Below are 17,472 nucleotides of genomic sequence, written 5' to 3' on the forward strand. Positions count from 1 at the left end.
CCAGTTATGAATATGATTCAAATAGTTCTGAAGAGGAAAGCATACATGCTTGCAATCGATTAAAGAAGTCCTTCCGTGTCATTTTGAGGCGTCTGGACTCCAATGTATCGTAGCAGAAAAATGGCGACCAGCTCCCGTGATGAATGAATCAGCCCGTTTCCACAGGCTGACAAATTCCCTCCATGGAGCTTGGACGCCCTCCTCTGGCGGCTGTTGGATGCAACACGAGGTCCCCAGACCAAACGAGTACAGCAAAATACATTGATGTGATGGAAGGACCGCTACAATGCGTCTTTTTTTCGGTCTGGGGCGTTCCTTTAGTGACGTCACGTACGGACTCGTCACCAAATCAAAAACAAGACTTCCTGAATATTCAGCACAAGTCTTAAAACATAGAATATAGCTATATGCGGTGGAATCTTTGTAAAATACGCTCAGTAGAAGTCATTTCAAGCCATTTTACAAATGATGGACACAACTTGTCCGGAGACGTCGGTTGTCCTTTAAAAAAATCATTCACTATCTGGTATGATATTGAGGTGTCACTGCTGTCACGCTGAAATAAAATGTGTGTGTGGCGGTAGAGAAGTGCAACCAAAAGGCAGCGTCAGGTCGCCCGTCAGACCAAAGCCACAGGAAGTCATCTGCATCTCATGTCTGACACCCCCCCCCCCCCACTGATGCCCTTTTAAACATTTTTTTTAATTATACAAGTCCTCATTTTTTTAAACATTCCCACGTGTACGCGCAATTGCCATTACATTGTATACAAGGCCATGCGTTTGCCATGCATACTGCTTTTTATATATAGTACAGACACGTAATCATAGAGTCATGGTGCGGCCACATGATGCTGAGTTGTCTAAACTTCTGCTTAGCTCAGAGTGTGTCAGAGAGAAAATGTGTGTGTTTGTGCCTGTAGTTCCCTTTCTATTGGTCATCACTTCCTGAGGAAAAGCATGACCGCTGTACACTGACGTGCACACACACGCACACTGGCAAAGCTCTTCACTGTCACTTGTTGGCCCGTGAGCTCATAGTTAACACTCTCTGAATTGTTAAGGACTAACGGGGGTGAGTGGAACATCGTGTGTGCTTGTGTGTCATTTATGTCAATGTAGCGTTATTAGCAGCCCACTGATATTACGGTTAATCCCTAAATCAAGTGGCTCCGACTGCCGTGTTATGATTTTTATGTTTTCCTTTTTCACCTTATTTGTTGGCATGACATGATCACTTTGCAAATATTTTCTTCTCTTGAACATATCGAATGTTTTAGAGTTTGTGTTGATTTAATTGTTGTTCATCTAGCGTATTCATCTTTTTTTAAGAGTGACATATGTTTTTCATTATATTTAATGTTGATCATGAAACATGCAGTATGGCAAACTGACCTGAAACAAAGAGTACAAATGAATAATTAAGCACTGGGGTTAACAATTTAGCCTTCACCTTTTTACGCTGAACGTGTTCATATGAACACAGGTAAATTTATTTTCAAATGCATTGTTGTTTCTTGCCACAATAATACAATATTGTGTAATACAATATAATATATAATTAACAATAATTATTGTTAATTATATACCTATTAGATACTTTATTTTTTTTTAATGAATTTACCTGTGTTCATATGAACACGGTCAGCGTAAATGGGTTAAGTCTGGCCATTAGTGTGGATGGTTGTTTGCCAATCCGAGCCCTGTGATTTACAGAGGACAAGTCCATGAGTGGGGAGCTTCACATCCTCACTTAAAAACCACCTATCAGAGCTTGTGCAGTGCGGAATTTAACATCTGTTGTCATTTATTGCTATGATGAGAATTCAGAAAAAAAATCACAGGTTGTTGAACCCATATGACCAAATATATTACTCTATTACACAATAATAATAGTAATAATAATCATAATAATAATAATCATAATAATAATCATAATAAGATATAATACTAGTAAGATATAATAATATATAATAATAAGATACAATACTAATAAGATATAATAATAATAATAACATAGTATTTATTATTATTATTATTATTATGTAAAACCAATGTATTAATGAATAGTTCAATTCTTACTTTGAATCAGAGCTCTACTCTTGTCATTTACCGATTTGTTGTGATCTGTGAAATTTCTGAATTTATGTGTTTACAATGCTACAGCGTCTTTTTCTGCGTATTTTCGCTGCAGTGTATCCTCCACCTCATCCCGACCTCTACTCGACCCAGTCGCGCAACATGACGGCAATCAGAATCATAAAGACATCAGACGGTCGCGGCACATATTTACCATAGGCAATGTCGGTCGTGGTTTCCAAACTAAATATAAATTTTTAGGATGTGGCCAATGCCAAAGTTTCTACATGAAGAAGTTTGAGAGTGTCCCGGAAAAAAAGAGAAAACAAAACGTCCTGTAGAAAAAGCTATAAATCTTGAGTTTTATGTATGCTTCTGAACAGTAACTTCTTCCGTGCTCATGATGGGCTTTGTAAAAGTCATTTTCTCAGTGTCAGTTTAGCTTTTTTAATTGTAACTTTTGGTGACAAGCTGATCATATGCATTGATCACAGAACTTATTTTTCCAGTTACAATGTTTTATGTTTTTGCACAAGATCTTGAAATCTGATAATTAGGGTCATGAAAGCATCAACACCGTCTTTTATGACTGTGATACTACTTCAGAAAGTCAACCAGTTTGAAGTGGATTTTGCACTTGAGTTCAGGTGTACCTAATGAAGTGGCTGGTGATCACACTTGAAGCTGGTATTTTTTTTTTTTTTTTTGCAACGTTGGACAATCCTGTCATGTTAAAGTGATTGTGCAAAAATTAGAATGATGAGTCGTTTTGAAGGCGACAAGTGACGCAGACAGGACACACAAACGTGTTTTAGTCATTGTCACTTTAAACCACAACCGGTGGTAAATAGTATTTTTTAGGAAGTGCCAAATCTTGCTCCACTTTCCCCACACACACACACCACATTCGCTCATTTCTAAGAATATTTTTACCCTTTGTAAAAAAGAAATGCTTGCATATATATTATGTCATGTTTCAGATCATCAAAACCAAAAAAATCCCACTTAGAATGTGTATGAGATTCTGTTTCTAAGTCATGGTTTTATTGATTAAGGGAAAAATCGAAACTGGAAAAAGTACTTTATTTTCCGGGGGTGTAAGGCCTCACCCCAATGAATGGTGTATTTTCAAACTTTGTCCATATATAAGGTGCACCGGACTATAAGCCGCACCTTCAATGAATGAAAAAGGTTTTCCAAATATAATACTGTACTATATAAATATATCAAAGTTTTCCAAATATAAGTCACACCACATTATAAGGCACTACAGTACAGGCTGGGGTTAGGCACAACTTCTTCTAGGGGGGGAAATGGATTCGGTGGCTGCTGACAGTAGTTGTGAGACCTGTTGTTGCTCAATATTGCTTCATATATGAGGCGCACCTGCGTATAAGGCGCACGCTCATCTTTTGAAGAAAATTAAGGCTTTTGGGTGCATATACGTATACACCAGAAAGTGTCCTTGAGAGTTTTGAAATGCACTTAGAGCTAAAATGTATTATTATTATTATTATTATTATTATTATTATTATTATTATTATTATTATTATTATATTTCCCCATTGTGGGACAATTAAAGGCTTTCTGATTCTGAACCAGCATGTTATTATTTACTTACCAGTAATATCACAGCAAGTCATATTGGGTCATAAGAGATCACGACTGTTGATCTCTTTATTGAACTAAGGTTTCATTATCAAATCTGAAACCCGGAAGATAACTAATACTTATTCATGCCTTGTATAAGCAAACAACAGCTAACTGTTTACTGATGAATACTTTTGTGATGTTCTGCAATTTAACATGTAATAGGGCTTAGTAAAGCAAATTATGCAGATGAATTCATTTCATTGTCAGTTGCGCTCCTCTCCTCTTCATAGATCGAAGCATTGTTTTGGATAATTAAAGGTGAGGCGATAAAAGCAGCGTTGAATGCTACGAGACCGGTTTTTCTTTCTTTTTTTTTTGTCTCTCTCACATAATATACATCAGACTTCAGTGTTGACTTCTCTCATGAGTGTTTATATTGTCGCTTCCATTGTTGAATGGAGAGTCTGTGTGGAAGGCATTTATGCCTTTTCTTAATGCATGGCTTACACATTGACACAAGCGACTTGTCCACACCTACATCCACACCCAGAGGGAATTTATCAATGGCAAAAATCAGACCTGTTCATTCTCTAATCTTTTTTTCTGGATCTCTGGGTTTGTTTTACTTTTGTGAAATCTTGACCAAAAAAACTGGTAACAAACATAACACCAATGTGTTGTCATTTTTGCACCTGCCATCTTAAAAGATCGATTATTGTTTTCGTGTCAGGATTGTATGTCAAAAACAGGATAGATTTTGACCTCAAAATCAGAGAAACCCTAGCAGCTCGCTGTGATTCTTTTTTTTTTATGGATCTCTCTCCGTAGCAAAATCTAATAATATTTTCCCTCGTAAAACTTCATAAAAATCGCATTAAGTAGTTTTTGTCTGGATCAAAGCTTTCTCAATGCTGATTTTTTCTAATTACCACAAATTGTGTGACTAAGACCTCTGTTTTTCATAGAATATACTTTTCTATGCCGCTGAAGTAACACAAGTTTGTTTATTTAATCTAGCCATCCAAACATCCATTGTGCGAATTGCGTGCATGCCTATGCCAGCTGTCTTTGGGCTATGCTATGCTATGCTGTCATATACAATAGTGAACAATACTAAATTATGCAATACTGCAAGGCCAATTGGAATTCAATAATTGTTCAACCCAACTCACAAGGCCACACCACTTAGGGACACAGCAATACTACATTCAGTATTTACAATAAAATAAAAACACACTGTAAGGCCCCTATTTTATTTTCAATTTTTTACAAACATATATTGACTCAAAACACAACAAGAAAATATTAGGAGCTTTTTTTCAGGAGCTGGTGCAGAATAATTGCATTTCAGTTTAAGTTCATTTCAGGAATTGAACTTGTAAGTCAAAGTCTCACCACAGTTGTGGCAGTTGACTCGACTGTTGGCCATTTTGTGATGTAATGACGAAGACAAAGTCCTCCTACATGCTGCTTGCTGCACTAGTTCTAACATGTGGCAAGCCAAGACGTGGAACGATACGCTCACGCCCATGCGCGCACACACGTACACACACAAACAAACGACAAATGACAAAACCACATAGATCATGTGTCATTTTTTATACTGTCTTGACACAATGTTTGCTCACAGATGCAAGCATACGTATTTCATTCATTCTCTTCTTCATTCTGTCACAGACTCGTAAACAGAAAACTTGTTGTTTTGATTTCAACTTTATTAATGGGGTTGTCAGGCTTCAATATGATTCTTTTGACTCCTTCCTTGGACTCTTGCCACCCACCCCCTCTCCAACCATGCCCCATTTGCAACCTTTGGACGTGTCTATTTTCGATCCGGATCTTACTGACAGCTCAAAAATGGAAAGAAATATCTTGGTTTATTTAGCTAAAAATAGCTGTCATTTTGTCCCAGAAGGAGCTTCTGAGGTGATGGAAGCCACAAGTGCCATACAAACAGCAAGTAACAACAATGTCACAGTGATGTGAATTCTAAGTAGTCCCAACCTTGTTGCTGCATTCCAAAGCAGTAAAAAGGAAACAGTAAGGTAATTGGCAAAGGATGATGTTTTTTTCCAGCCCTCAGTTGTGAGATCCTTTTTTATAGCACGACTACCTCCGTTGTCTTATTTTAGCTGTTGCATAATTCAGCTCATTCATTGTTTTTTTTACGGTCCATTCAGGCATTTGAAGCGATTTTTAGCAGAAGTTTATTTTCAGTCAACATTTATTGATTTATAACCTTTCACTGCAGTATTTGACATTCTCAGAGTTGTGCAAAACACAAGAAAAATCCACCGTGGATTGTCAAATGTGTTTTTCCTTGTATAGTGGAATGAAGGAAATCATGTTTACAGATACTCGTCAACAATGTTTGATGAAATGTTGACATTTTAAAATGTTATTCCTTGTAAATATTGTTGCGAAATTTCAGACACAACACACAACTGAGTTGGTGCTGAATGGAATGTGGCTTCTACATCTTGCAAAATTTATCACATTTTGAAGATGTTTTATTCAAAAAAATAAACCAAAAAAATAGCCTGTTTGTGCATTTCAAATTGCCCAATGATGTATTTAAGCATGTAATTTACTTTTTTATATAAAGATTTAACTGTGGCAATGTAACACACTTCATTTCAAAATTTGTGGTTTTAGTGCTACACTTAGTTTGTATGTATGATTTGGAGCTTTTACCTCTCCCTATTCCATTTTTAAGTTCTACCAATTTTGTCCAGCAGTCAATTATAAACTTAGGATCAACATTGGTTTTAGATATATGTTGTATACGAAAAATATTGTTGACATTGAATGTAGTCAGGTTCTAGTTGGTCAAGTAAGCTTTTCACGATATTTCTATTTTATAATTAAACAGGATTTACTTTTACTGGGCCACTGTTCAAACATTATTCACCATTTCTTGTAAAATAAATATGACCCAAAAAAGGGGTTTTCTCCCAATGACCACTGCCTTTAAGTTATGTGTTCTTCTTTTCAGTCAGGCGTTTTCACAACAGATAGAAAAATAGACAAAATGAGTGACTTACACATACACACACACACACGTTTGCTGCTGTTTGTGTGTTCTTTGCTTGGGCAATTTCTGAGCGAGCCACCCAAACATCAACAGGAGGAAGACGGGCGCGTTACGAGCAGAGTTCGTCTTGTTCCGACTGTTAGATAGATAACGGGCAGGGTGATGGGATGAAACCGAGGTTGGGGGGGGGGGCTATTAATTACTTGGTAATTTAAATATGCAGATTAATTTTTATAGTCCATGACAAAACATGAATCTTTAGCATGACATGCATGTGAGCGGGTCCACATCTCCCATTACACTTCCTCTTTATTTTCTTATCTCACGACCACCAATCCTTTCCCCATGGTCATTCTTTCTTCGCTGTTTTACATTCTTTTTTGCTGTTTTTCCTTGATGCAAGGACACATGTGGTAAACATGGAAATGTTGTATCAGCGAAAACGTCAACCATGCCGTCTCTCTCTCTCTCTCCCTCTCTCTCTCCATAGCAGACATGGTGGACACTCAGCAGCTCCTCGCCTGGCCAGTGGGTTTCAGTCTGAGCACTGCCGATTTGCCTGAGCTGGACGACAGCTCTCACTCGCTGGAGATGAAGCACCTGACCACGTTGGATTTCGCCTCCATCTCGTCCTCGTCTTCGTCCCTGTCGCCTTCGATCATGTCTTCCATGTCATCTGTCGGCATGACCTATGAAATGAGTCCGCCGCAGGGTGATGAACATCTCACTAATCTGGACTACACCAGTATGCACAGCTACAGGACTCATGTAGAGCTACATAGTAAGTTCTAATGGATTTCTGATTTGTACAGACCAGTTGTTTCCAAAGTCCACCCCTGGACTCATTTCTATTTCACTCCATCTTTGCTTGTGCAACATTTTTTTTTTCAATAAATTTTCAGGAAATGTTGAACATCCCCTCACCACAAGGTCAGGTTTCTCTCTGACCAGGAAAAAATGCATGTTGAATCTGTACTAAATTGAGTTTTGAGACCAAGTTGAAGTACAACATCCAAATTTCTCGACAGATTCCATTAAGCTTGAGCCAGAATCGCCTCCGCAACGCACTGACAGTCCGGCCTTCTCCAAGCTCCAGGACGATACGTCGACAGCTGCGCTCAACATCGAATGTCGCGTGTGTGGAGATAAAGCCTCTGGGTTTCACTATGGCGTCCATGCCTGTGAGGGATGTAAGGTAGGTAGAGACCGACATAATCAAGACAATTGTCTAAAACCGTAGATTTCAGTTTTTTTTTTACTTCAGATTATTGCTTTTTTTTAAACTCAATTGCTGCCATTCCTGAATTTGTTTGGGTTTTGTTTTGTTTTCTTGGGGGATGACGATAATGCGCTGGTCAGACCTCTGGCAATGTTTTTCCCTTCCACGAGGGGGCAGCGTTTGCCTTTTTTCCATATTAGCGCTTTGGTACAGCTTCAGGGTGTTGTTAAAGCACTATATAAATAAATTTGTATGTGTTGTATTGTATTTTGGACAACTGCCCCCATTTCAAGCTCTGATAACTCCAGAGCCATATAACTTAGGAATTAACCTTTTTTTCTGATGAAAGAAGAAAGTCGAAGGTTTCTTACTTACGCTCCATTGACTGTTTATGTAGTCCTAAAACTCAATATTCTGTGGGTCCTGCAATTTGAGTGAAAATGACAAAAACCCTGGCACTGGAGTAGACACATTTTTTGCACATCTTCTGGCAGTGAATGAGTTGAAGAATATTCATTGATTGATTTTCAATTGTAGATTTTTTTTATGTTCAAAGAAGGTAGCTCACACATTGTATTGTGAAAATCAAATTTATTTTTTTATACATTTATGTATTTAATTTCAATTAAGATTGCTGATAGTGTTGTGGTTTATTAACTTAACCTAACCTTGCTACAGGTCCCATAGTTTCACTTCCCATTCAATGATAGTGTAAATGTAAATCTGAGTGGTTGTCTGTCTCCATTGGTGGTTTGTGAATGGCTGGTGACCAATCAAGGGTGTATTTTTTCCAAGCATGCCTTAGTCATTTCAGGACCTGATACACTTTTACTGTAGGTTACGTATCTCTATCCTTTTGGGTCATTGTCAGGTGAAAGTAATGCATGACAAAAATGTGATTGAGCTGTGTAACTTTACATTTTTTTCACCCACTAATCAGATGTTTCCATTGCTCTTAATGCGGCACAGCTAGCCTCGCAGAGGTTTTTTTTAATAATACAGTTTCAATATATAATAATTTTATCCAAGTATTGTTTGTTGCTTTCCGCGGCATAGTCTAAGGAAGAGTCATTGTTCTTAAGTCTCGAGGGGGGACAGAGGAGGGGACTCACACAGATGTGGAGGTCAGCCAAGGAGGCAAACACGTTAATTGTTTTAAAATACAAAACATTCTTTAATAAGGCGGGGTTTCAGGCCCCCTTTTACTTCCTCCGCCTTTAAATAACACATGTTTTAAAAAAAAACTGTTGCTGCCTGTAAGAATGAGGATACCATTGGATTGCAATGTGGACCAACATCACGTTTCATGATGGGCGTCTTTCCTAAAATATTGTAGTGACAAGTGGATGCCTCCCTCAATTTACCAGAAGGAAATAGGCAGGAAATGCAATTTTCTCAATTCATTGACATTATTGTTTACACATTTATGAGCCAGTCGTCAATTCTTTTGCAGGGTTTCTTCAGGCGCACCATCAGGTTAAAGCTGGTGTACGATCACTGCGACCTCCACTGTCGCATTCACAAGAAGTCCCGTAACAAATGTCAATACTGTCGCTTTCAGAAGTGCCTTAACGTTGGCATGTCACACAATGGTAAGATGACATCTTTATTAGCTAGTATGACATATAACTCTAATGTTTTTTATCACCAAGCCTTGATTCAACTTGAATATAACATCACTTAGTTTCATTCCACTTGAACCTTACTTAGCTTTAATTCAATTTGAGTATATTTTTAATTTCATTCTTTTCTACCTAGCTGGGACCTGAGTTTTACTGAAAGAAGCAGGACAATTCCAAGTAGCCTGTAATCCAGTTAACTAGGCCTACTTAGCTACAATTCAACTTAAACCAACTTTGGTTATCTCATTCCAGTTTTACATTTCGAACCTGATTAATATTCTGTCACTCCAAATAGCTTCAATTTTGGTCGTTAGCCAAAGAGCTTTATTTATGTATGTTATTTATTTGTCAAAAATCCAGTTAGTTGCATTTGCTAATATTTTTGTATGCATTTATTATTATTATTATTATTATTATTATTATTATTATTATTATTATTATTATTATTATTATTATTATATGCAATCACCACTTCGACTCCCCCCTCCAGTGCTTCTTGCACTGTGTGCGTGTGTGTGTGTATTTTTAAATGTTTTTTCCAATGTGATGTAATTGTCAATAATCAAGATGTAGTTTGCATAAAGGTTCATTTATTTGCTTTGTCACTGTTGGAGGCTCATTGCCCATTGCTTGCTTTGTAAAAAAAAAAAAAGTGGGGGCGTGGTTGTTGATTTATATGATTATGGTGAGCTTTCACCTCCCAGTCACATGAAACGGCTCTGCCTTGAATGAAGGAATGTTTAATGACATTTCATAGTCAGACTAAATATGCTTTGAGAGCATACGCTCATTTTCTATACCTCATTTGGTTATGCCTTTTGGGGGAAAGAAGTTCCAAACTTCCAGTCCTAAATATATGCGCCACCATGTGTGTGTGTGATCTTTGTATACAAAGAAAAGGTAAAACAATCTGCCCTTGAGATATATTTCATAACATGACATTTGCATTATGTTTACTACCAGAAGTTTATCATCATTCATTAATGACAATTACGACACACACATTTCTCTTGCCTGCATGTGAAAATACTATGATGGTGTAAACATTGGCAGGGAAAGTCAAGAAATAGGAGGTGTCGGTCATTCATTACCCATAGTTTAATCAGGGCAGGAGCATTTGTAATTATGAACATATACAAACTTCATTTGTGACTCTTTTTTGCTTAAATTTGTGAATTGTTTCAAGGATTTACTGTGGGACAGCAATGGCATGTTCATCGTTGCTTGCGGTTTTCATTCAATTTAAATTTCAAAAGTATAATGTTGTGTCTGGCTTCTCACATGTTGCTGTGTTGTTGTTTATTTTTCTCTGTGCCGGTACCATTTCACAGCTATTCGTTTTGGCCGGATGCCCCAGGCGGAGAAGGAGAAACTGCTAGCGGAGTTCTCGTCAGACATGGAGCACATACACCCGGAGGCGGCCGATCTGAGGGCCTTGGCAAAACATTTGTACGAAGCATATCTCAAGTACTTCCCCCTTACCAAAGCCAAGGCCAGGGCCATTCTCTCTGGAAAGACCGGAGACAACGTGGTAAGCAACACTCTGTGTTTGCTACTTTTTTTTTTTTACAGTAAAACCTAAAATCCACCAACAATCGGAATACCTCCTGACATTATCGGATCTTAATAAAGAGATCAATTATGTTAGGAATGGCCACTTTCAAAGCCCATTGAGACTTGGCCAGGCCGTGTTTTGAACCACATTTTAACAAACTATTAAAAAAAGATCCCAAAATCTTTACTGGTGAACTTAATTTGACCATCTCTAAGCTTCTCAAATTCAAAAACAATGTTGATCCCAGGAATCAACTACACCCTGAATTCTAATTTATATTTAGTCCGCTTCTTGATATTGTGAGACCAAGACATTGCCTCAAAATTAATCGAGAACCTCGCCATTGAGGAGTTTCACATTGGATGTTCTCAGAGGAATATGGCCATTACGTTTAATGCCGCATCATTATAGGGAGTGTCTTAATATTGATTTTGATTATGTCGTCGTTCTGACTATTGCAAATTCCCATATAGTCATTTTGATTTCAAGGTTTAATTTTTGGGCGAAGTAAGCAGAGAGCCAAGAACAGCAGAAAGATTATCTAAAATTTGTCTCTGCCAAGTCAGCGAGGTTCAAGGATCGTCAGTTTAGCTTGTTATGACTATTCATGACAGTGATAGAGTCTCGCTGTGCTTATTTCCTCAAACACAATCTGACCAAGAGTGCCAAACTCATTGCAGAAAGAGCCCCAAACTCAAAGCACTGCTAAACATCTTGAACATATGAATTATAATAATACATTTTATTTTCAAGCGCCTTTCAAAGCTCTCAAGGACACTTTACAATCACAGACAAGCATAGAAAGAAAAACAGATAATAAATAAAATACAATTATAAACAGAAACAAGAGATGAAGCTAATTTGACGTTTTTTAACAGGAAACCGTAACTATGATCTGGCCTGCCGCAAAAAATGACGTTAACACCCCTGCTATAAAAAGTACAGTAGAGTTGAGCGTTATTCGCTCAAGCCAGATATAATTGTGTGTCTATATTAATCGGGTCATCTGAAAAATCTTCTCATTCAAACATTGATCAGGACTCTCTCATGTCTCGCAGCCTTTTGTCATCCATGACATGAAGTCTCTGATGGAGGGAGAGCAGTTTATTAACTGCAGGCAGATGCCCATTCAAGAGCACCAGCAGCAGACGCCCGCCCCTTTCGCCACAAATGGAGGTGACTTACCACACGTCGTCGCCGCGTGACAAAATGCAATCAAGCATAAACAGTGATACCTCAGTTTAGGAACATAAGAAACCATTAAAAATGAGAATAATCCATTTCCAGGTCCCCATAAAACATAATTTTCTACTAAATAAGCCTTAAAACTACACAAAATATACCTTATTTTATGTATAATAAATGTGCTATTGTATTGTAATTGAAGAAATAAACTGTACTGTATAATAATGTCGTTTTATTTACCTTTGTGATGGTCAACATAGTTGCCTCTTGATGATATCCGAGCGAAGTTGTCGTGCTTTCTTGGCGATAATACCCTCACTCACACGTTCCTTTGCTAGCTGCATTTCGTTAATCCAAATCAACAGATGTTTTTCAACCTCTTCTATTGCCTGAGACCGTTGCTTGGAGAACACAGAAACACACATAGCCACACGTAGCAATGGTCGACTTAGCATACTGGTACTGGGATGCTAAGTCACACAAACGCACACCTTGTTCCTGTTTTTCGATAATCTTCTTCTTCTGCTCGATTGTAATTTTCTTTTGTTTAACACTAGCCTGTGGTGGGGTCTTTTTCTGTCCCAAAAAAGCAAAACTACTCCACTCATAACAAACCACGTCTGCACGGAGTGAGAGTGGGTGTGGTAAACTAGTCTGCCAGCCACCGTGGCGCTGTGTGGTTTGGTTTGTCCGCCAAAAACTAGTTTTTATGCCAAAATTATAGTCTCGTGAATTTAATGTTCGTAAGGCGAAAAGTTCGTGAGCTATAGCGTTCGTATGTATCACTATACTGTATTTTCCGGTGTATAAGGTGCACCGGGTGTATAAGGCGCACCCCCAATGAATGGTGTATTTTCAACCCGTTTCTATATATAAGACGCAGCGCACTATAAGGCGCACCTTCAATGAATGAAAAAAGTTTTCCAAATATAATGTATAAATACTGTACATAAAAGTTTTCCAAATATAAGGCACACCAAATTATAAGACGCCTCGGTAGAGTCTTGGGTTACGCACGACTTCTTCTACAGTGGGAAATGGAGTCGGCGGCTGCTGACACTAGTTGCGAGAGCTGTTGTGGCTCAATATTCCTTCACATATAAGGGGTACCTGCGTATAAGGCGCAGGGTCATCTTTTGAAAAAGAAATCAAGGTTTTGGGTGCGCCTTATACACCGGAAAATACAGTAGATGACATTGAAAAACAACACTACGGTATACGTTTGCGGAATGCCTTCAAATGATTTCGAAATCTATACCTAAAACTGTCGTTATCATTCACAGGTGCTCTTCTGGGGTCAGAATTCAGCTTTCTGGGAATGACGAGCATCACTGACCACGGAACGACCAATGCCGTCGAGCTGCGGTTTTTCCACAGCTGCCAATCCCGCTCAGCCGAGGCCGTCAGGGAAGTGACAGAGTTTGCCAAAAGCATCCCGGGATTTGTCGACTTGGATCTTAATGATCAGGTGAGATGAGAAATTTTCTCTGGTATTGATGAGGATGTTTCTTCAGTCGTCATCTGTACTTCTTTGAAGGTGTCGGACGTTTCGTCGCTTCTTATCCAAGAGGCTTCGTCAGCGCACTAAAATTTGCTGGTAGATAAAAATTTTAGTTCGCTGACGAAGCCTCTTGGATAAGAAGCGAAACGTCCGACACCTTCAAAGAAGTACAGATGACGGCTGAAGAAACATTCTCATCGATAGACCACTCCTGTACGACTCTTTGGTGACACTTTGGTGTCTTTTTAAGTCTATTTTGGCCTCGCCTGCAAGAATATCCAGCAGTGTTTTTATCAACTGCTTGTTGTTTGACTATTGATACACTTTTTTACAACATACAAAAATCCGATTGTCCCGATGCTGTCAATATGTACATACATTAATTATTATTTTTCTTTTTGGATTCTATTTTATTCTGTTCCTCCCAGGTGACGTTACTCAAGTACGGCGTGATCGAGGTTCTCATCATCATGATGGCGCCTCTTATGAACAAAGACGGCACATTGATCTCTTACGGCCAAATTTTCATGACGCGAGAGTTCCTCAAAAGTCTCCGGAAGCCTTTTTGCCACCTGCTGGAACCCAAGTTTGAGTTTTCCGTCAAATTCAACACGTTAGAGCTGGACGACAGCGACATGGCACTCTTTCTGGCCGTCATTATTCTCAGCGGAGGTGAGGGTTCATGGGATGTAATAGTGCAAGTGGAAGTACTCCAAAGTACTCCATGTTGAATTCATGAAACAAAATAAGATGCAGTGATTGAAGAGTTCAAAGTTTCTTGTTACATTCACTGAAAAATGATGTTGATTGTAACAGATTTTATTTTGTAAAGTGACTACACACATAAGAATCATCTGGATTTAGATACATTTTTGAAGTAGATGCATACCAGTAGTCTAAAATATGATCTAGATCAGGGGTGTCAAACTCATTTGACATGGTGGGCCACATATGACCTCTGTCGATGTCAAGTGGGCCGGACCATTAAAATGATACCATACATGCCAAGAATAATCAAAATATCATATCTTTCATGAGTTTTGGTGTATTCTGCGATGGTATTCCTCGTCAGGTTAATATTGGCAAAAGCGTGTCGCTTGTCGGTACATACAAGTTCAGTTGCCTTCAACATGCATCGTCTAACAAAGTCACCATCAGAATACGACTTTGATGCTAATGCTATTCGGCTAGTAATTACATAGCTGGCTTTTACTGCTGCTTCACTGATTTCCTGGCTCTGGGTGAAAGTTGACTGCTGTTTCCTCAGACCAGCCAGCAATTCGTCGAACTTGATGAATTGCTGTGATGAGTCTGACATTTTGGCTAATGAAGGTGTTGAAACCGCGGTTGGAAAAAACACTGAGATTAAAAAAGCAGCTGTTTTCTTCTACATTGATCAAAACAGCACAACTCTGCTCCTAGTGGACAATCCTTGAATTGCACCAATTTAAGATATGAATTCCGTGACGTTTGTGCATTTTGTCCCACTTTTAAATTATCCTGCGGGCCTGATCAAACCTCCTTGGGGCCCGGTTCCGGCCCGCGGGCCGTATATTTGGCACCGCTGATCTAGATCGAGATGATTTTATTTAGGAAATAAAATAGAGCAAATTTTAACGCACCTTTTTCAGTGTTGTATAACCATTTTGGATCTTTTTCCCCTCCTGAGGTTTTCAAATTGCATGTTGGGCCTTATCAAATGGTTTTTGTGTGTTGCGTGTGACCTCAGGAGAGTCACTGTAGTCGAATATATTTACAGAAGGGTAGGGAATCAAAGTGTAGTCATCAAACAGTTGAACTCTTTAGTCACATTTTGAGAGTAGTAAAATGTTTAGTTGATAGAAGTCTAGCCAGATGGCCACATGTCCAGTAACTCGATTATTCTGTATTTATTGTTTGAGGTTCTGAGAAGTAATCCAATTAACACCGCTGATATTCAACTGACCACAAAAATCCAAATATTTGGTGAACGGTTCTTTGCCTCGGACATTTTTAGAGCAAATAAATCCAAATGATTTTGGGTAATGGTGCTGATTAGCATTGTGCTCAAGGTCAGTCCTTGAACTCGATAAGAAGGCAAGTCCCACATTTAAATTGCTTATTAACTCAAATGGCTGTGACGTGAAGATAAATGGATTATTCGAAAAATAATCAGGTCATTTGTTTCATATAGGTTTGCCAATTGTTCATCGTAATTGCTGTTCACGTGCCATTAAAAAACAACTCCAAATGTAAAAAAGTTTGACACTTTGTTTTATTCACTTATGCATGCTAACTGTCACCATAGACAAGAGTCCGCAGAGTCAATAAAAAGTGATCTTTTGGTCAGGCAGTGGTGGATCTGCAACATGCAGGCCATATCAATAATGCAATGATCATACGATAGTCAAGATAACCTCCTCTGTGCAAAATAACTAGATATAATCAACAGTCAAAAGCCAGTTTGCTGCACACCATGTCGGTGTCTAACAATGAGCACAATTGCTTCTCGCTTCTTTTTTTCACGATAAGCAGCATTTTACATAATCTACATTTTCAATGGCTCAAGCTAATTCACACAGTCAAAAAAGTCAAGTGCAGGCTCAAGACATGCACATGCCTGACATTTTCTGTGATAGTGTTTATGATAATCACCATTGAACATGATTTGAAAGACAGAAAAATAATCAAAAACAATCATCACATAGGCAAGTAAAATGTACCGCTCCTCATGCCAGTTATGCATAGTAACTGCCATCTTGCAAAATTAAAAAAAAATAACAATAAAAATACCACCATGTGCAATAGAAATAAATAAACGATTTGAAATAATGGTAAAAAAAAAGTGAACGTCATGCTTTGTCATTTAAAATTCCCTTGTGAACAACCCAAGACTCTTCTTTTAACTCGTTTTCAATTCCCAAATGTATTCGGGAATTGAAAATATGATACAGTGCCATTCCCGAATTTGTTCGGGTTTTGGCTTTTCTTGTGGACTGGGGTTGCTGATAAAGCACTGGTCAGACCTCTGGCAATGTTTTTTTTTCCCTTGTACGAGGCGGCAGCATTCACTTTTTGTAGTGCTGCCCCCATTTGAAGCTCAGATAACTCCTAGACCTATATAACTTAAGAATTAACTAGCGCTTTGTTCCAGCTTCAGCTTTTGTTAAAGCGCTATATAAACCAATGTGTATTGCATTGTATTTTGGACAGCCACCCTCATTTCAAGCTCATAACTCTGGACCTATATAATTTAGGAATTAACTATTTTTTTGGTGAAAGAAGAGAATCTAATGTTTCTTACGCTGCATTTAATGTTTATATAGTCCGAAAACTCAATATTCTGTGGGTCCTGCAATGTGAGTGAAAATGACAAAAACCCTGGCACTGGAGTGGACACATTTTTGCATGTCTGGCAGTGTTTTACTAAATTATTCCTGCTTCAAACAAAGTCTGTTTGTGTTATATAACTGCATTGTTTCCCTCCTCCTTCCCATCATACATTATATTTAATATTTCAAGGAAAAAGCCATGTAAAGTTTATCCTGAAAAGCGCTAAACTCTGGTCCCCTGCAAACTACTAACTTTGCGTCACCCGAGTCAATGATAGCAGTGGGAGTACTTCATGTTAATTTATGTACTGCATATGTCCATGTTATGGCAGTATGTGCTATTTTTATGTGCATTAAGGGCCAGGGAGGAATGA

General features: G+C 38.4%; 1 protein-coding gene across 1 annotated transcript in view; it reads left to right on the forward strand.

The window, feature by feature from the left end:
* pparg (peroxisome proliferator-activated receptor gamma) overlaps positions 1 to 17,472 on the forward strand; it is a 34,424-nt gene that overhangs the window by 13,398 nt on the left and 3,554 nt on the right. Inside the window, exons 2-8 of the mRNA XM_089011323.1 lie at positions 7,196 to 7,486; positions 7,734 to 7,900; positions 9,378 to 9,516; positions 10,878 to 11,077; positions 12,160 to 12,277; positions 13,570 to 13,754; positions 14,216 to 14,459. Of these exons, the coding sequence (XP_088867449.1) occupies positions 7,196 to 7,486; positions 7,734 to 7,900; positions 9,378 to 9,516; positions 10,878 to 11,077; positions 12,160 to 12,277; positions 13,570 to 13,754; positions 14,216 to 14,459 (1,344 nt within the window). The remainder of the gene's footprint in view (positions 1 to 7,195; positions 7,487 to 7,733; positions 7,901 to 9,377; positions 9,517 to 10,877; positions 11,078 to 12,159; positions 12,278 to 13,569; positions 13,755 to 14,215; positions 14,460 to 17,472) is intronic.

Source organism: Hippocampus bargibanti, linkage group LG12, assembly GCF_051943395.1.
Source record: "Hippocampus bargibanti isolate YZ-2025 linkage group LG12, ASM5194339v1, whole genome shotgun sequence".
In the NCBI taxonomy this organism is placed as follows: Eukaryota; Metazoa; Chordata; class Actinopteri; order Syngnathiformes; family Syngnathidae; genus Hippocampus; species Hippocampus bargibanti.